Source organism: Cervus elaphus, chromosome 23 (assembly GCF_910594005.1).
Source record: "Cervus elaphus chromosome 23, mCerEla1.1, whole genome shotgun sequence".
Classification (NCBI taxonomy): Eukaryota; Metazoa; Chordata; class Mammalia; order Artiodactyla; family Cervidae; genus Cervus; species Cervus elaphus.
In genome coordinates, this window is record NC_057837.1 from 11,574,904 (window position 1) to 11,594,763 (window position 19,860).

The 19,860-nt window shown below is 49.8% G+C and overlaps 2 protein-coding genes across 7 annotated transcripts in view; one reads left to right on the plus strand and one right to left on the minus strand.

The window, feature by feature from the left end:
- LOC122682162 (putative ankyrin repeat domain-containing protein 19) overlaps positions 1 to 19,860 on the minus strand; it is a 224,115-nt gene that overhangs the window by 141,910 nt on the left and 62,345 nt on the right. The gene's annotated exons all lie outside the window — the stretch shown is intronic.
- Positions 8,732 to 19,860, plus strand: part of LOC122682168 (ninein-like protein) — a 73,224-nt gene continuing 62,095 nt past the window's right edge. For 5 of the 6 annotated variants that reach the window (XM_043884992.1, XM_043884991.1, XM_043884988.1 and 2 more), the window contains exons 1-3: positions 8,732 to 9,581; positions 14,630 to 14,726; positions 19,524 to 19,696. In XM_043884992.1, coding sequence (XP_043740927.1) covers positions 9,378 to 9,581; positions 14,630 to 14,726; positions 19,524 to 19,696 — 474 coding nt within the window. In that variant the 5' untranslated portion in view covers positions 8,732 to 9,377. Of the gene's footprint in view, positions 9,582 to 14,629; positions 14,727 to 18,249; positions 19,501 to 19,523; positions 19,697 to 19,860 lie in introns of those variants that run through there. The other variant, XM_043884987.1, reaches the window with a different exon arrangement.

Below are 19,860 nucleotides of genomic sequence, written 5' to 3' on the forward strand. Positions count from 1 at the left end.
AGTTTGCAATTGCTGGCATGCTGACTCCAGAAATACAGTAAAAAAGACAAATATAATCTGTAGGGGAAAGAAAATCCTTGGCTGCCTCAGGCTGCAGGTGGGAGGTAGCCAGTGCCACAAAAGAGAAAAGAGAATCCTTGGGATGGCAGACATCTTGGTTGGGTTGCTGGTTACAAGGATTGTATACATTTGTCAAAACTCTAGTAAAATGTGTACTGTGTTGTACATAAATCATACATCAATAAAACTAATGACAAAAAGCCAATAGTCTACAGACGTAATAACACATGACAAAAGCAGGTAAAATACTCATTTATTGGAAAAGGATCTTACAAGGTTACTACCCACCACCCCCCAAAAAAAACCCTACACACTGCTAGGATAGAAAACAGAAAGGTCAAAGGAGTTTTTCTGCTATCTACTTTGGCAAATTTCTAAAAAAACTTCCCTTGGAAGGATAAAAACATGAGAATTATAAAATTCATAAATGCTACACAATGTCTGTGAACAAGCAACACCTACACCTGAAACACTGTAAATAAACTATATTTCAATTAAAAATTTTATGGAAAAAAAAAAAAAACACCCAATAATGCTGTAACAATGACAACCAAAAGAAAAAAAAAAAATCTCGAAACAAAACAACGATAAGCAACCCATTTACTGTTAGAGCCAAAATAAAAGCATTAGCAAAAAAAAAATGCTTTAGCACTACGGGTATAACTACAAAATTACACTATTTAATGCAGCTTCAATGTAAGAAATGATTTCTAATGAAAAATGAAAGCTTGCCTTCTACCGACTCTTTCATCAACTGGTTAAAAAGATATCATGGAAAAGTCTGCTTTACTAGAATTCAATTCAATATTCCTTCTCCCACAAATATTATTTTAAGGGACAGCTGAAACTCTTGCACGATTAGATCAGCAGGTATACAAAAGACAAGTATGAAATAAACTTGTAAAGATACAACCGAGTTTCCAGATCTAAATTTTTATTTATTTTTTTAAGATTTAAACTGTTAAAATTCACACTGGGAATTGCATCATTTTGTGCTCCCACCACCAGCTGCAAGCCCCTGGGAACTCAAGATAGTTTTCCTAAAGACTCAAATGGTTATCAGTTCTGCAGATACAGAGGGCATCAGTCCAATCTGCCAAACACAGCACCTAACCATGAGGGATTCTGGAATGAAAAAGGCAGAGTCCTTGCTCTCAACCAGCTACCATCTGCCACGGAGGCATGATTCTCGAAAGCATGTGTGGGTCCAGGGTGTGAGGGGTCAATCAGATCAAGACCAATTCTTAGTCTAACCCAGCTCAGCTGTCCCAGTGGCCAGCCCCCAAAGGCAGCCAGGACTGCAGGAAAAGGTGCACCGACGCCCTCTAAGACCCAGAAAAGCCAGTGATTTTACACTTGTAAGTTCACCCCTGATTCCCCTCCTCCTCCCTGCCACTTCCCAAAGTGGGACACCAACACTTCAAGTCTGAGCCAAACAGACAGTTTGACTCACAGGCTGAAAAGCCAGCACCTGTGGGCAGTGTCTGCGCCTTTGCGCTCCTTTCTCCCCGTGTGATCTAGTCTTCCCACCTTAGTGGGGACTTATTGGAAAGCCTCCACCCCTCTCAAACATCTGGCTTAGAATTCCACATTCAAAAACTAAGATCATGGTATCTGGTCCTATCGCTTCATGGCAAATAGATGGGGAAAAAATGAAAACAGTGGCAGAATTTATTTTCTTGGGCTCCTAAATCATTGCAGATGGTGACAGCAGCGATGAAATTTAAAGACCCTGGCTCCTTGGAAGAAAAGCTATGACAAGCCTAGAGAGGGCTTTAAAAAGCAGAGATACCACTTTGCAGACAAAAGTCCCTATAATCAAAGCTATGGTTTCTCCAGGAGTCATGTACGGATATGAGAGTTGGACCATAAAGAAGGCTGAGCACCGAAGAATTGATGCTTTTGAACTGTAGAGTTAGAGAAGTCGCTGGAGAGTCCCTTGGACAGCAAGGAAATCAATCCAGTCAATCCTAAAGGAAAGCAACCCTGAATATTCCTTGGAAGGACCGATGCTGATGCTGAAGCTCCAATACTTTGGCCACCTGATGTAAAGACCTGACTCACTGGAAAAGACCCTGATGCTGGGAAAGATTCAGGATATGACCAAGGAGAAGGGGGCTACAGAGGGTGAGATGGTTGGATGACATCACTGACCCAATGGACATGAATTTGAGCAAACTCAGAGGGACAGGGAAGAACAGGGAAGCCTAGTGTCGTGCCTCAATACATGCGGCCATAAAGACTGGGGCATGACTTAGGGACTGAACAATAACCCCTCTGAGTTCTAGGGCTCCAGGGAACCTCCCACTGTGGTCTCCTAACTTTTTAGATAAGGTAACTGCCTGAAGTTGCAAGAATAACAGACTGCAACCGAAGAAAACTGTTCAAGTTGGGGCTCTGCTTCCAACAGCTGCAAGTTCAGACAAGCCCTTTAACTTGATGCGTAATTCCAGTGGCTCAGCTTCCCCATCTGTTAAATGGCCCAAGGGTCAGACTAAGTGCTCTTGGATGTTCAAAACAAGACTCACCCTACCCAAAGGCTCTTCCTGCTGACTGCCAGATGTTTCCTCTGCTACCTGAGAAAAGCCTCCAGAGACGCGGTCCCTCCCCTCCCCTGCTACTCCTCTCACCTCCACCCCTGTCCTTGTACCTACTGTAAGGTACAGTTCCGGCGAGGCAGAAAAGGAAAGACGACCTCAACAGAAGTAGGTTACCTTTATTCAGGCAAGGAGGGGCGACAGTCGGCCTAACGACCAGGCTGAGCGCCGAAAGGGATCAAGGAGGCTTCATACTTATAGGGAGGTTTGTGGAAGCGATAAGGGAAACGTCAATCAGGCGGGATATTTTGAGTATTCTTTTGTTGAGATGACACTTGTAGTTGGGCAGGGGGTGATAAGTCTTCTGGGCGGGTGTAGGGGGTGGTAGGTTTCCGGACAGGGGGTGATAAGTCCCAGATAGATGCAGCTGGCCTGGAGCATCAGGATGGAACTAAAGTTATGCTTTGTTTTCTCCGAAGTTAGATGATTGAGCAAGGGGCCTTTGAGACTGTTGTTCTCTTTTCTAGGCCCAAAAGACTCCTTCACCTACAAGACCTGTCGTCTCAGGACACGGTGTTCAGCGACCCCCGACCGGGCTGCTGACCACATCCATCTCTCCTGCTGTCTATTCTAACCCACCAAGAACCAGCCTTTCTTCTATCCAATCCATTCCCCAAAGTGCTACGTGGTGGTTTAGTCCCTAAATCGTGTCCCACTCTAGCAAGCCCATGGACTGTAGAGCACCAGGCACCTCTGTCCATGGGATTCTCCAGGCAGGAATACTGGAGTGCTTTGCCATTTCCTTTTCCAGAGGAGCTTCCCAACCCAAGAATCGAACCCGGGTCTCCTGCACTGCAGGCACATTCTTTACCCACTGAGCTATGAGGGAAGCCCCATCATCAGTGGGGAAGCACCTTAATTAGTGAAGCGAAAGTCGCTCACTCTGACTCTTTGCAAAGTCTGACTCTTTGGGACAGTCCATGCCAGAAGAGTGGAGTGAGTAGCCTTTCCCTTCTCCAGGGGATCTTCCCAACCCCGGGATTGAATCCAGGTCTCCCACATTGCAGGCAGATTCTTGACCAGATGAGCCATGAGAGCTGCGACAGCTATCTAGACACAGAGTAATCCCATGGCTTCTCTGAAATGCCTTGTGTAAGAGCGAACCTCAGGCTCCAGAGCCCCCTTGCTGCCCGCCCTTCCCAGGCGGGGAGGGGAGGGTGTTTGCATGGTCTGCTCCCCGGTGGGGCTACCCTCACAGCAGCCCTCAGGGCTCGGCCCTAACTCCGAGCTACCCTGTCCCCACCTCCCCAGTGTAACTCTCACCTGAGCTCCAGGATCCCATCTCCTGGTCTCTCCGCGCGTCACCGGGGCGAGACGCCCACCGGAGCCGGCGCGCACAGAGGCTTCGAGGACGGCGGGCCGCTGGGGGCGCAGAGGCAGCGGCGGCGACGCCCGCGCGCGCGGGAAGCTGCCGAAACCGACCTGCCCACAGCCACGGAGTGGAGCCACAGGCACACCCGCCATCCCGCTCGCGGCTGCGCAGCCCCAGAGCAGCGGCCCGGGAGGCGCCCGCTCGCCTCTGCCCTCACGCCGCCCCGCCTCAGGCAGCCTTCCCTCGGCCGCGCGGGGCGGCTCCAGGGCCGGCTCCATGGCCGGCTCCATGGCCTTCTCGCAGACCCTGGCGCAGGCGCCAGGCGGGGAACTTAGGCTGGGCCTCTGAGAGCTCGGCGGCGCGCGGGGGGGCGTCTGAGCGGCGAGCACGCTCGCCGATCCTGGGGGCGGGGGTTGTCTGGGCGGCAAGCGGGGAGTGCGCCTGCGCGGGGGGCGTGCGGCCGGGGAGCGCGTGCTGGCGTCGGGGGTCGTGAGAGCGGAGAGCGCTGCCAGGCGCACTGCGGCGAGGGCGGCGTGTGAGCGGCGAGCCGGGCCGGCGGGGAGCGGCCGGAGGGGCGCGTGTGAGCGGGAGCCGGGCAGGCGGGGAGCGGGAAGAGGGGTGCGTGTGAGCAGAGAGCGTGAGCCGGCTGCGTGTGAGCAGCGAGCACCGGCCGGCGCCTGGGGGCGGGGGTTGTGTGGGCGGCGAGCCTGACGTGCGCCTGCGCGTGGGGCGTTCGGCCGGGGAGCACGTGCCGGCGTTGGCGGTCGTGAGAGCGGGGAGCGCGGCCTGGCGCACTGGGGCGAGGGGGGGCGTGTGAGCGGCGAGCCGGGCTGGTGGGGAGCGGGGAACGGGAGCCGGCAGCGTGTGAGCTGCGAGCCGGGCCGGCGTGGGGCGGGGAGAGGGGTGCGTGTGAGTGGGGAGCGTGAGCCGGCAGCGTGTGAGCTGCGAGCCGGGCCGGCGTGGGGCGGGGAGAGGGGCGCGTGTGAGCAGGGAGCGTGAGCCGGCAGCGTGTGAGCGGCCAGCCGGGCCGGCGGGGAGTGGGGTGCGTGTGAGCGGCCAGCCGGGCCGGCGCGGAGCGGGGAGAGAGGTGCGTGTGAGTGGGGAGCGTGAGCCGGCAGCGCGTGAGCAACGAACCGGGCCGGCGAGGGTCGGGGAGAGGGGTGCGTGTGAGCGGGGAGCGTGAGCCGGCAGCGTGTGAGCGGCGAGCCGTGCCGGCGGGGAGCCTCCGGAGGGGTGCGTGTGAGCGGGAAGCGTGAGCCGGCAGCGTGTGAGCAGCGAACCGGGCCGGCGAGGGGCGGGGAGAGGGGTGCGTGTGAGCGGGGAGCGTGAGCCGGCAGCGTGTGAGCGACGAGCCGGGCCGGCGGGGAGCGGGGAGAGGGGCGCGTGTGAGCGGGGAGCGTGAGCCGGCAGCGTGAGCCCGGGACCTGGGTCGGCGGGGAGAGGGGTGCGTGTGAGCTGGGAGCGTGAGCCGGCAGCGTGTGAGCGGAGAACTTGGCTGGCGCGGGGCGGGGAGAGGGGCGCGTGTGAGCGGGGAGCGTGAGCCGGCAGCGTGTGAGCGGCGAACCGGGCCGGCGCGTGGCGGGAGGCCCGGGGAGGGGGGCGGGGGGGCGTGTGAGCCGGATAAGGGGCTCTGTCAGTGGGACACGCGGGCCGGCGCCTCGGGGCGTTGTGAGCCAGGCCTGCAGCGAAGGGGGCGTGTGAGCCGGAAATGGGGCCCTGGGAGGCGGGAGGGCAGGCGGTCACCATCTGGCCTGAGGAGCACGCAGCTGGCGGTCGATCCCGGGCCCCCTCCGCGTGGGTCCGGCAGGGCGCCCAGAGAATGCCCGGGGGCTCCGGCGGTGGGCTTGGCCGGTGCGTGCGTCCTGCCGCCACCGGGCTGCTTATTGTTTTTAATTTGAAGACAGTGACAATATCCTGATTTTGCTACCCTACACTTTGGGTTCTGAAGTGAGTTTTATCTAAAAATTGCTGCATAATGCCAGGTCAGTCTATAGCCAAATGTTTGTGTCTCTTCCTTCCGTTCTTCTCGGGAGAAGAAGTTTAGAGAGTAGAGTTGGTTTACAATGTTGTGTTAGTGTCAGGGGTGCAGCAAAGTGAATCACTTATGTGTATATATGTATATCCGCTCTTTATAAAAACACTTTTCCCATATGGGCTGTTACAGAGTGTTGAGTTCCCTGTGCTATAGAGTTGGTCCTCCTTAGTTATCTATTTTAGAAACAATAGTGTGTAGTGTGGCGTGTGTGAGTCCCAGTCTCCCAACAAGTGTATGTTTCTTTGGTACCTGTGCCTGTGTAAAAGTGCTAGAGAGGATCAGAGAGAAACAGGCTGAATTGTGGTGTCTTACCCCTTGGGCCTTGAAAAGATAGTTCTTGAAACTTGAAAGTATTACTGTGTTTGGATTGTCAAGTTGATCTGCAGGGAACATTTCAAGAGACAGGAAAGCATGGGCCGGGGGTAGTGATAAATATATGGGCTTATGACAACAGCAGTTTGCTTTAGTAATGTTTTAATATGGTCTTCCCTGATCGCCTAGTTGGTAAAGAATCCGCCTGCAATGCAGGAGACTACTATAACCACTAGAACATTGAGTCCACATTAATTTTATAATTCAGATTTAATTCATGTCGCCTTGACGATGATTATTTTCAAGTTCCAATTTTCTTATGTTCACATTTAAAATCGCCGTCTGAATTCCTGACTCAAAACTGAATGGAGCAAATATTCAGGTTATAATCCTTAACAAAACTATCTTTTTAAATTTGACTTAGATACAAGCAGCATCTGAGGAAATTTGCAGCAGTTCCAAGAGGAGCATATTGCTTCCATAAGACGTCAGATGGAACTCAGAATTAAAGACTTGGGATCTGAACTCTCCAAGAGGAAAACTTGTGAAGATTCTAATGAAGCAGAGTTGGAAAAATATAAGCAACGCTACCTAGAGAAACTAAAAGAAAGTCCTTGGAAAAGAAACTAGACAAGTAAGTCAAAACCCAGAATCACAGAAAATATTAATTAATTAATTAATCAGTCCATTAATTTGTGTCTGAAGCCTAATTTTTATAGAGCAAGGTTCCTGAGGTTAGTAGGAAGTGAAAGCTAACTAGATAATCACTGCTAGAGGGCACCCTAAGAAAAATGAGTAATAAGATATCCTGGTAATTGCTTGTGAAATCGGGGAACATTCACCCAGGGGTGAAAGGCAGGGTAATTCACAGAGTGGCTGACGCTGGCATGGTGACCTGACTGAGGGGGTGCATGGAGGCTGGAAAGGCAGATCCCACCTGCAGTGCCGAGTCCTGGCTTCCCCGCCTCTGAAAGCAGAGCACTCCTAGGACGCCTTTCATAAGCCCAGAGAGCATACAGCAAAGGAGCAGGGACCCGAGGACACGTTCTGCTAGTCGATGCCCAAAATAAGCATACACAAGGGAAGCCCAGGTGCTCCCAGAGAGGGTTCAGGGCTGTGGGACTTGATGCTGAGATGTGGGGTGTGGCTTCCGGGGAAGGAGCTCAGTGGGGCCAGTCTCCCTGCATGGGGAGCGCCATGCCTCTCCCTCTAAAAGGTACACTGAACGCTGTTTAGAGTTTTGGCATTTTAAATGAGACCAAAATTTGTCTTTGGATCTTTATTTATTTATTTATTTATTTATTTATTTATTTTGGACCATCAAAAAGAGGTGCTGACATAGGCCCTTCGTAGAAGTGCAGTAAAGTAAGGTGAACTTTGGAAAAGCAGGGGATACTTTTCATTATTCCTGGGGCTGTTTTAGCTCTCTTCAGTCTCACCCACTGACTTTCTCATCCTTCACTTGGGATTGTGGCTTGAGGTGATTCCTTAGAGCCAAATGCTTAATTTCTCCGAGGTCATGAGTGACACGTATGTACAAGGGTAGTGAGAGGAAGCACTTGAACGTGGCTTTGTGGGAGGTCTGTTTGTTCATCCCTGAACTGTTTCCTGGGGGCAGGCATGTCCCAGAGGCAGCAGGTGTCACTGTGAGCCCACTTCCCTTTCTGATGCCCATTCTGTCCTCTCGCAGCTGTGACTTGTTACCTGAGGAGCCCAGACACACGTGAGCTTCTTTAGAACAAGGTCACATCTGTCACTGTTTCCAGCAGGTCTGCTCTCTGCTTTCAGTGTTCACACAGTGTAATGGGAATTCCATTTATGTGCAGCAACTTACAAAATGCAAGTCACAGAGGGAAACATGAATGAAATCCGTGCTTTCCATCTTCCCCAGGACTAATGAGCGCCTGGCAGAGATCAGCACCAAACTTGAGGTGGAGAAACAGCAGAAGAGATCTTTACTCAGCACTCCTAGCAGCACGCTAGTCCTGGAGCCCTCTTCTGTTGGAAATTTCAATCCTACTTCAGGGTTCAATGCAAATCTTCTTTCAGGAGCAATTGTAGAGTTTTCTACCTCAATTCCACACGGTTCAAATGACAGCGTGGAGACTTACTTGACCGAGGTTAGTTCTTTTTTTTTCACTGGGTTTCAGATTTCTGATATAAATGATCCTTATTTTTAATTTGGTGAACTTCTGAGGTGTTTTTTTGAGTTATGCACTGTAAAGCTATAATCAACTGTGATAATCAAGGAGACATTTAATGATTTTTTTGTGGTAGATCTCTCGTTTTTAAGAGATACTTCTTAAATTCTTAAATTTCTTGAAAAGCTGCATTGAAATTCTACTTTAGAAATGAAATCTTATTGTCTAGTAACCGAAAGTGTACTTTCAGATGTGTGATTGACTTTCTAATTGATTTCACTTTGGCAGTGGTTCACAATCATTTCCAGGCTCTGCTGCTCCCACCACAGTTTTTCTACCCCTAAGTGGAAATGACTGGCATCTAAACACTAACCACATATGGGTGTTTTTTATTGGAAGGAATCCTAGATAAATCCTTTTTATGAATTAAACAAACTTGTGATACATAATCAAAAGATTAATATCTGGTTTTAGGTTAACATTTTTTGTTTTTTTCTTGTACAAGCGTAGAACTTTAATTGATATTTTACTTACAGAATTTTGGTTTCAATTTCTAAAACATATCTTGCTGAGCAATTGTAGAATGTTTCTAAGTTTGTAGTTTAAAACTCGGAAATGAAGCTTAGTTTTGTCTCTGTCTTGACATCACCTGGATGAATGATGACTGAGATAGCAATGAAGGGGAGTCTTTAAATTGCAACTAGTTTTCATTGTGAAATCATTGTGATTAAAATGTCCATTTCAGTCAGTGCACAGGGGTTTATGGTTTTTGATGGTGTTTCCATGATGGTGATGCAGAGAAAAGCAGCCCTTGTTAAAGGCAGTCTCAACCTGTTTTCCCATTTGGCTTCTTGCCATCACAGAAGAGCAATCTAAGGTTTCTTCGACAGCACTGGAGCTACGTTGCGTCCTTGAGAGCTATGAACCTGGAGGACGTGCTCTCGCTGCGCAATCACAGCGGGCCTCCAAGCACTTCATCCCAAGTCAGAGACCTGCCCCCGCTGAGGCCTAAGAGGAGGAAGGAAAGGCTTGACCCCTGTCCCAGGGGCGGGCTGCCTACCACAGACCCAAGGTCACGGTGCTGTGCGCACATACATCTTTTCAAAGAAGAGATTGGGAACCAGGCAAGCACTTCTTAGTTCCTTCTCCCAAACTCACCCGTTGGGTAAATCTGGCTTCTTATGAGGAGGGTAGGAGTATAAGTGCTCCCCTTGAAACTTCAGGCTGAGGAAATGAAGTTCAACTGCAACTTCTGACCGGATTTAGATGATAGTTGAGATTACACTCACGCTTTTTGTGTATACCAACTAATGATGAGAGCCTGGATAGAAGTATGCTAAACAGTAAAGAGAGATCTGTTGTGTGTTTTAAATTTTGTCCTCAATAACCCAAAATGTGGATAATTCATTACTGAGTCATTTTAGCAAGCCAGGTTCTATCTAGAGGAAGTGAACATCCTTTTAAGGTTGAATCTCTTCACTTTTGTCCTGGTTGATTCAACTTAAGATTCTCTCCTTCAAGTTCCCTGTCGTCTGTTTAAAAAATATGTATGTTTTCTAAATTAACTATATCGACTGCGACAGATAGGAATTTGATATTGATTTATTCTTGTTCATGCATTTAAAACATATAATTTACTTTGAATGTCATGTCACACAAGTATTATTGACCTGTATAACGAGGTTTTACATGGTCATTTTGTCTATATTATAGCTTAAAATCTATGAGTTTTTTTCTTAATCTGAATAAGTAGCTGTCCTAGGACTCTGGACTCAGTCAGAAGGACATGGCCTTTGTTACTTCTTTTGTAGAATTAGGAATTTTGACTAAATCCATGACTCTCATACCTTACAAAAAGATTCTTTTTTTTCCCAAAGAAAGGAACCTTTCTTTTAAAAAAGAAAACTCCTGCAGGGAACCGTGTTACATAAAACGTAGACAAGCATAGTGCCTTGTAGCTGAAGAGCAACCAGAGGCCCTGCAGCTGTGACTTCTCTGTTCCCCAACCCTGCAGTGACCCCTGTGGGACCTTCCCCATCTATGGGACATAGTTCAGAAACACACTTAGGAGAGAATCCCTCTGGCTAAACATCTTCAGAATCGAAACTTGCTGGGACACTGTTTCTTGTTTGTAAATTTTGTCACCTTTCTGTCTTTTCCTTAAATGGAAAAGTTTGAAGAAAATCAGAGATGTGTTGTTCTCCTTCTTAACATTCGACTTCAGACTTCTTCCTCCATTTGAACATGATTTGAACGTGGCAGGCGGATTCTTAACCACTAGACACCAGGGAGGTGCACACGTTCATTTAAAACAGTGCCTGAGAACTCCCTGGTGGGCCAGTTATTAGGGATCTGGGCTTTCACTGCCAGGGGCCCTGTTCAGTCCCTCGTTTGGAAATTAAGATCCCACAGTCTGGGAAAAAACAAACAAAAAAACAAACCGGAAACAAAAAAGCAGTGCCTATAGTTGTGTTGGTCATCTTACCTTAGAAGGAAGAGTATTTCCCCCCACAGAATTCAATAAAAGTGGTCTCATTTTGAATGAGAAAAAAAATCTAGCCTAGAAAGATTCCTGAGTTGGTTCTTGGGCAGAAACAAATGAAGAGCAACCTGAAACCCCTCCCTGGTGGCCCCGGGGGAGCTTCGAGGTGCCTCTGACTCCTGTTAGTTCCCCCAGAGCCTGTGTGGCCGGTGCTGCCAGCAGAGCTGCTCCTGGGGCGAGGAGGGCTCTGCCTCTCACACCCACCCCGCGGGCTTGGTCACTTTCCCTCTACTGCTCTTTCTTTATGGACTTCAGACTCGGGTGTGGCAACTCCCCTGGTGGTCCAGTGGTTAAGACACCATGCTCCCACTGCAGGGGGAACTTGTTCCATCCCTGGCTGGTGAACTAAGATGCCAAAGCCATGCGTGGTCGGCTAGAAAAAAAAAAAATCGGGTGTGATTTTTTTCGCTCATGTCCTAGCCCCTCTTGATATCACCTAGAATTGTATTCGAGGGCTAGGTGAGTAAAAGGCACATTTGTGAAAATTAACACTGGTTAAAACAGCATAAACAGGTTATCTGGTTTCCTTGATGTGTTTTATCCCGGCCCTCTGTCCTTTTGTGAGCTGTGATGGGAGAGGACACAAACACAGTCAAATGGTATCAGATAAAACAGCAGCACACTCAGCCATCAGATTCCCTCCTGTTTTGTTTTGCTGTTGTTTTTTTTGTCGGTAACTCTATACAGCCTGTGGGATCTTAGTTCCCAACCAGGGATTGAAGCTGGGCTCTTGGCTGTGAGAGTGCAGAGGCCTAGCCACTGAGCCACCAGAGAATCCCCAAATCCCCACGTGTTTGATGGGTCAGAGGGAAGCTGATAAGTATTATCAGAGACGCAAAGGAAATCTGAGACTGGATCAAACAAAATGGCATTTCATTCTGCTCCCACGTAGTCAAGGTTTATGTTGTTGTTGTTTTTTAATATTTACTTATTTAGCTTCAGCAGCCTTCCCTGCAACATGCGGGATCTTTAATTGGGGCATTCGATCTCTTAGCTGCGGCATGTGAGATCTCGTTCCGTGACCAGCAGTGGAGCTGGGTCCCCTGCATTGGGAACTTGGAGTCTTAGCCACTGGACTACCAGGGAAGTCCCTCAACAAGTATTTTTGAGCACTTATTATGTGCTAGACAATATGTAGCAGCTCAGAAGGTAAAATGAATGTAATACAATATCTCTGTCAAATGAAAGCTATGCAAGAATATTCTTTCTAGTATTGATCCACATGGCAAAAGTCTTGACGCAGCCTTTTCAATTTAAGATTAGTTAAGGTCCATATAGTCAAAGCAGTGGTTTTTCCAGCAGTCATGTAAGGATGTGAGAGTTGAATCATAAAGAGGGCTAAGTGCCAAAGAATTGATGGTTTTGAATTGTGGTGCTGAAGAAGATTTTTGAATCAAAAGGAGATCAAACCAGCCAATCCTAAAGGAAATTAACCTGGAATAGTCACTGGAAGGACTGATGCTGAAGCTGAAGCTCCAATACTCTGGCCACTGATGGGAAGAGCCAACTCATTGGAAAAGACTCTGATGCTGGGAAAGATTCAGGGTAGGGAGGAGAAGGGGACAACAGAGAATGAGGTGGTTGGATGGCATCAGCGATATGACATGAACTTTGGAAAACTGGGAGATGGTGAGGGACAGGGGAGGCCTGGTGTGTTGCAGTCCATGGGGTCGCAAAAAGTTGGACATGGCTTGTGACTGAACAACAATAAATTAATAGATCCACCAGATGAAATTGATGCATCATCGTAAAAAAGAAGTTTGAGACATTGTTATACTAGCAGTTTAGCAAATTCACACCCACCTTCCAGTGAGGGCTACTAGAATGGTCAGTCCATACAGCACAAGGAACACTCGCCACAAATAAACAAAGCCTGCAGCAACGAAGACCCAACACAGCCAAAAATAAATAAATAGATTTTTTTTTTTTTGAAGAAAAAAGGTGAAAGTATGTCTCCTTGAGAAGGTGAATTCTGCTCAGTTTTGAAGGATATAGAGACCAACACATCCAGTAGACCTTTGTTGAGTATTTACAATGTGTCAGCCATGAGACCACGTGCTAGTTGGGGAGCCAGAAGATAAACACACATATAAGTAGTCCACCTTCAGGTCTGATAGTGTATAACCCAGGCAGAGACGTTCCACAGCCAACAGCTGCATTTAGTGTTAAGAGGCAGCAGTAGAAATGTGCTCAATCAAGTTCTGTGCCAGGTGTGGGAAGCATGCTTGGAACTAGAGCCCCAGGCCTGCTTCTCTAGCACATACCGGTGACATTTTGACCTACAAGTATCTCCTGCGTTGATTTCTTTCTGTGTGACGTCAGGTGAAGCACAGGCAGAGAAAAGAGTTGGGAAGTGTGCAGCTCAGTGAACATCCCTGGGCCCCCAGCATCCTGCATCCCTCCTCAGGTGCCACTGGGGTCCCTCTGGCTCCGACAGTTCCCACTGTCTTGATGAGAACAGCAGAGATTTGTTTGCCTGTTTCTGAACTTCATACAGGTGGACATATATACAGCACATGCTCAGTGCATACTCTGGTTCTGTTACTCAGTATCATGTCTGCAGTCTGTATTCAGAGAGTGCAGGTCAGCGTGCATTTATTGTCTCTGTTAGTGTTTTTTGTTTCCCCTGTTGTCGTCTTTCATTGTCTGACTGAGTCACAGTTTATTTACCCATTTTCTTTAAGTACATCTGGATCATTTCTAATATTCTTTTAATAAATTATGTTTTTGCTGAAAAAAGAAAGTGAAATGAAAACATTTCAGACAATCACACTGAAGGAGCTTAGCACCAGCATACTTAAGCAAAACGTAAGTCTCAAAGATCTATTTCAGATAGATGGAAAACTATCCCAGGCAAAAGGTCGGAAATGAAGGAAGAAATGAAAAACAAAGTGGCAAATATTTGAATAATTCTAAATGAACATTGGCTATATAAAACAAAAATATCTTGTACAGAGTTAATATAAATGATAACACAGACACAGATTATCAGACGTGCTTTGTGTAGTCCCTGAAGAGGGTAAAGCTTTTAAGCTCCATAAGAAAGCTAGTCTCTAGGGTAAAAAGCATTAGTGAACTGAAGTGGGTCAGCATTGTATAGTGACAAAAGATTCAATTTGCCAAGAGGATATAAATGTATATTCTGTGACCCAGCAATCCCATTCTTAGGTGCGTATACTCCAGAGAAACTCTTAGGACATATGTTTGAGTGTTCAGAGCTTTTTTTTCCCCCCAGTGTAGGGGCGGGGTATTTAATTAGGAAAGGAACCTTGGTGGAGGACTAGCCTAGGTGCTGGCATGTTCTCTTTCTTGGTGGGTAGTGAAGGCATGGATATTTCTTCATGTGCTAATGTTTGTGGTCATCAGACGCCTCTTTTTTGCACTGTTTTCTAACTATCTTATCTAATTTCCTTTTATGGTGTTGTTGATAGTGTTTTTTGGTGAAGGGCTTATGATTCACTCTTAATTGGTTAAAAGGTTTTTAAAACCTTAAGTAAATATTTGAAAAAATAAATGTCCTCAGTGCTGAAGGCAACATAAGAATCTTCCATCTGAGAAAACCCCAAAGGCCAGTGTGTTATGTATGTGGCCTGTTGAAAGCAGTTTTGACCGCTTTTCTCAAATTCACAGGTTAACTTCGAGGAATTTAAGGACGGTTTCATGGCTGTGTTGTCATCACAGGCTGGTCTTGCCTCCTCAGATGAAGACAGTGGGCCTTTGGAGTCAGGTAAGAGGCCTTTCTGGTCTTTTTTACATCTCTTTCCGTGATTCTGTGACTTCTGGAATATGATGATGTACCTGAACAATGCAGCAGGTCTATGTTCCCCAGCTGCATGGACTGGGACCATGGACTGCAGCACTTGGCTTTTTTTCTTCTTTGGCTTCCTGATTTGTGAAATGATTCTGCAAGGGGAAGACTCTTGTGTTTTCGTCTGCACTGCACAAAATCCTGTGAATACCCTGGCACTTCTGGTCACCAGATCTGTGTAGTTTCCCCCGCACCAGGCCATTTTGCAACACCAGCTGGGTGTCCTACAGTTCAACTCCATTCTGACACCGTCCCCCTGGACACAGCTTCAGACCCCACAGGCTAAGACAGCAATGCCTTCAGACAGCAATCTCAAGTCCAGCTTGTCTCCTTTGCTTCTGACCCACTGCTAAAGATCAGAGGCGCCCACGGCCTCCTCAGGTTCAATTAATTTGCTAGAGCAGCTCAAGGAAACCCATTACTGGATCAGCAGTTTATTGCAAAGGATGTAACTCAGGGTGAGAGGTGCATGGGCTGTGGGAAGAGGCTCAGAGGCCCCACACCCTCTCCAGGGCTCACTCTTCCCCAGTCTCCCCTTGTTCACCAACCCAGAAGGTCTCTGAATGCTGTCCTTTCGGGGTTTATGGAGGCTTCGTTACAGAGTCATGACTGATCCAGTGATGGGGCATCAGTGACTGAATTCAACATCCAGCCTCTGACCTCCCTAGAGGTCAGGTAGGGCTGAAAGTACTAACCTCTAATCACATCGTTGGTTTCCCTGGCAACCAGCCCATCTCAAGGTGTGGTTCTCAAAGTCACCTGATCAGCATAAACTTGGGTGTGGTTGCTGTTATCACTTAGGAAATTGGAGGGTTTTAGAAGCTGTGCAAGAGATGGGAGGAAGACCAAATTCATGTTTATTCCAAGTCACAGTCTCAGGAAGGTCAAGTAATATCTAGTGTGGTCCTTACATTGTAGGGTATAGACAAGATAAAGTGGGTGTGGAGAGGTGGAAGAATTTGATCATCCAAAGCGCAGTGCAGGTGTAAGGTGCTGGCCAGGCTGGGAGGCTGGTGGAGCAAGCAGGATGCCACCAGCTGAGGCAGCCCTCCGCCTGTGTTCTGTCTCAGACAATAGTGCTCTGTGCTCCTCCAACTTCTTAGACCCTGGTTTCCGGTGGGACCCGTAAAACAAAGGTAATATTTCAAAACAAGTGAAGAGGGGCTTTGATTCTTGTCAGGAGGTGGAGGTAGAATTCTGGAGAGAGGCCCGCCTGGAGTTGTGGCCTGTGGGTCCACTGGGAAGGTGATGGCGGACGTGCTCCTTAGAAGATGGGCCAACTCCTAGGCTGGCAGCGCCTGCCGTGCTCTGGCCGGATGACCCGTCGAGGCTGCATGTGAGGAGTGCTGGGAGGGAGAGTGCAGTGGCCAGCGGGTCCGTTCCTCCTCCACGGTCCGTTCCTCCCCCACAGTGCCGGGGTTCAATGCATCTGCCCCACACAGGGCCCTGGTCGGCTCCCAGACCCCGGGAGGGGCCTTGGTCAGGAGCAGGTGCATGACTGGGGCAGCGGGTGCCATTGGGAGGTTTGGGGCTTTGTACCTTTCATGTAGATTCCAGTGAGCCCCCCAGCGCCCCCCACCTCTGAAATTCTGTGGCTGATCATTCCCATTACTCAGGTGAGGTTTTCTAGTCTGAAGCTAGGGCCTAGAGGAAGCACTTGTGGCCTCCCCTGGGGCTGAAATCGGTTGGTGTCCCACAGCCTGCTGCTGGAGCCACGTAGGAGCTGTGACCTGGGGGAGAGGAGGCTGATGGGGCAGGAGTCTGATAAGGGGGCGGAGTCAGAACGGGGGTGGAGTCTGATAAGGGGGCGGAGTCTGCCAGGGGGAGGAGTCTGACAGGGTAGAGGAGCCTGACCGGGGAGGAGCCTGATACAGTGGTGGAGTCTGCCCTGGGGGAGGAGCCTGACGGGGGAGTTGTCTGATAAGGGGGTTGGGCGTGACAGAGTGGGGGGGCGCAGAGGGAGTCTGACTTGGGGAGTAGTCTAACCAGTGGTAGGAGCCAGCTTGTCAGCGGCCGCCCTGGGACCTGAAGGGTCTGGTCATTGGTTGCTTTGTCTCAGGTTTCTCTTCCCTGAAGTGGGAAGAAGGCCACTTGCCTTTCCCGACTTGGGGTGTGATCGTGTGACCCTGGACATGAAGGTGCCTGAGAAAGGCCACGCCCGTGTCATCGCTCCCTTTTCTGTGCTGGAACTCCTGTGAGTCCTCCACTTGTGTCCTCTTCGTGACTGGTGCTTTTCTCTGCCAACCCCCGTTTTGTTTTGTGTTGTTTTTCTCTTCTTTCAATTTTCAGAACTTTCCTCAATTACCCAGTCAGTGGGTGGGTCAGTCATAGGCCTGCCTGAGGTGGCTTGGCCAGAGCTGGTGCACAGGGGCATCCCCTGTTGTGAGAGCCCAGTGAGCCCTGCCCCGGCCCTCCGGGGGTGTGTGCTTCCCATGCGGGCCACCCTCGCGGTCTCCCCCATGGACTTCATCCCTGCTTCCCCTGCCAATCCACAGCATCCCTCTCTCCGACTTTCTAATCTGGCTGGTGGTCCTTCCCAGCGACTCATGCCACGATTGGAAACATGTGCTTTGATGCTCCAGGAATGTGCGTGGCACCCTGGGGCCAAATGGCTGGGGTTTTGAAGAACATTCTGCTTCTCAGTCATTCTGCTCCTTCAGTGAAGGCCATCACAGAACACGTAACCAAAAAAGTCTTTTTTTAATTTTTGCTTGTTTAATCTTTTGGCCATGCGTCTCAGCATGCTGAGAGCATTCTGCTCCTATGAATAAATATGCACACACAGGAGGCACAAGGCTCGGTTGACCTTGTGGTCTGCCGGCCGTCTGGGCAGCGGGTGGGGACTGGCCGTGACCCCCAGAGCTTCCCACTGAGAGGCCACAGCTCTGTGCTCTGTGGGTGGTGAGACGCTGCCCCCTCCTGGCCTGATTTGCTGCTTGGACAAGTTCCTGGGGACCCATTTCCCCCTAGTGGAGGGAGGAGGTGACACTTTCAGAGAACATCTATGAACCTGTCCTTATGTGTGTGATTTCTGGGCGTCTCGTTGCTCTGAGGAAAGTGCTGAGCAGCGGAAACGATGAAGAAAGGGGTACCATATCAAGGGCAGGTGGGCCTCCAGACGCACACCAGGGGTTCTCAGGAGGGGAGAGGCAGGAGCCCATTCAGGCCAAGGGCGCAGACATGGTGCTGGGTCACGACCTCCAGTGAGCAGTGAGTTACTGAGCCCCAGGCGGGGGTCCGCATGCTTTCAGGCCAACCTGGTTTCCCGAGTGTGTCCCCGCTGCCCACTCCCACCTGACATGGCCTTTCTCTTCCCGCTGTTCCCCGCTCAGAATGCAGCCACAGCCTGTGTGTAGACAGAAACCAGAGCAGGTGCGGAGCCTGCATGCAGGCCCCTGCTCCCTGCATGGGGTGCTCAAGCCTTCCGTTTGCTCCCTGTCAGTGGGACCACCCCCTGTTCTCCAGCAGCCCCAGGAGTTCCGACATGGGGAGAGTGTACAGGACCGGACCCTGCCCATGATAACCTCACAGAGTCCGGGAACATGGTCATCCTGCCCTAGATGTCCTCTGTCACATGGAACTCAGCATCTTCCTCCCAAGACTCCTTCCTTGTCCTCAGTTTCTGTGCATTGCTGGCATCACTGTTTCTCCTGGAGGCCCGGTTGGACCCAGCCTCCTCCTCTGATGCTCCCCAGGTCAGAGGCTGCGGGCCAGTTTCGGGTGAGGCGGAGAGAGAAGAGGTGGTAGTTAGTCCCTGGGAACATGACCCACCGGTGTGAAACGGTCTGTTTCCCTGTCCTGGCCTTGCTTCCTGGGACCCTTTGCCTTTCTCTCCAGCTGGCACCTTCTGGGTGCTTCCCTTGGAACCCGCGTTCTCTCCTGGTCACAGCCCAGGCCGCACCCCTACTCCCCAGTCTCTCTGGCCACTCAGATTCCTGCAGAGGCAGTGTCATTTCTTCTCTGCTTGCGGAGTCCCCATTGCTCCGCAGATGTGGGCAGGTAAGGAGGGAAGAAGGAAGTTCAGGGGTGTATTAGGGCTTGAGGGAGCCTCATGAATCCCTAGCCGAAGTCCACACCTGCCTCTGCACCCGACTTTCGACCCATTCGGAGTCTGAGCCTTCGTGACTGTGCTGAGTTCCTTGCCTCTGTGTCCTGTCCAGGTGGGGTCCTGTAGTGGGGTGGGGTCAAGTGGGTGGGAAATGACCTTCTGGTCACTAGAGCACTTGGATTATTGTAAGGTTATTTCTTTGTGTAAAAAGTGCTCGGGTCTGGTACACTGGGAAGACCTAAGAGGATATGGACGGAGAGGGAGGTGGAAGCGGGGATCGGGATGGGGAATACATGTAAATCCATGGCTGAATCATGTCAATGTATGACAAATACCACTACAATGCTGTAAAGTAATTAGCCTCCAACTAATAAAAATAAATGAAAGAAATAAAGAGCTAGATTTTTAAATTAGTTTTCTATCACATAGAAAAGCATATTTTGCTTGGAAACACTGAAGCAACACCGAGCGTTTAGTATGGAAAGTCCTGTCTCCTAGCCTGGCTGTCTCAGCCCCAGGCCCACGTTGGCCCTTCCGCGTGTTCTTCTGGCGTTTTCTCTGTCTGTCCCCAAGAGCCACATGGCACCTCCGAATCTGCATCTTCGTAAGCACAAGTGGGCCCAGAGTCTGTTTTAAAGAGCCCCACACACCTCCCATTTTCTTTCCAGTTGCCTCCCAGGCTGTGCCCTCAAAGGCCATGAGCAGCTCTAAGTGGTCCGGCTGTCGGAGCCAGCCCGAGCCCTGTGGCGCTGCAGGTGGAGCCCCAGGTTTACCGGAGCAGCCGGTCACACCCAGTGTGAGAAGCCAGCTCTGCTGCTCCGCGTCCCTGGAAAGCGTCGAGGTGGGTGGACCCCCCCCGGGCACCTCCCCCAATCACTGCTCACATGACATGACACAGGAGGATGGGAGAGGGCATCTCATCGCTGGAAGAGCAGCTATTTGGGGACCTACATTCGGTTTTTAGGTGTCTCTGGGTCTCCCTGTCTGCAGGGCAGTTCTGGCCAC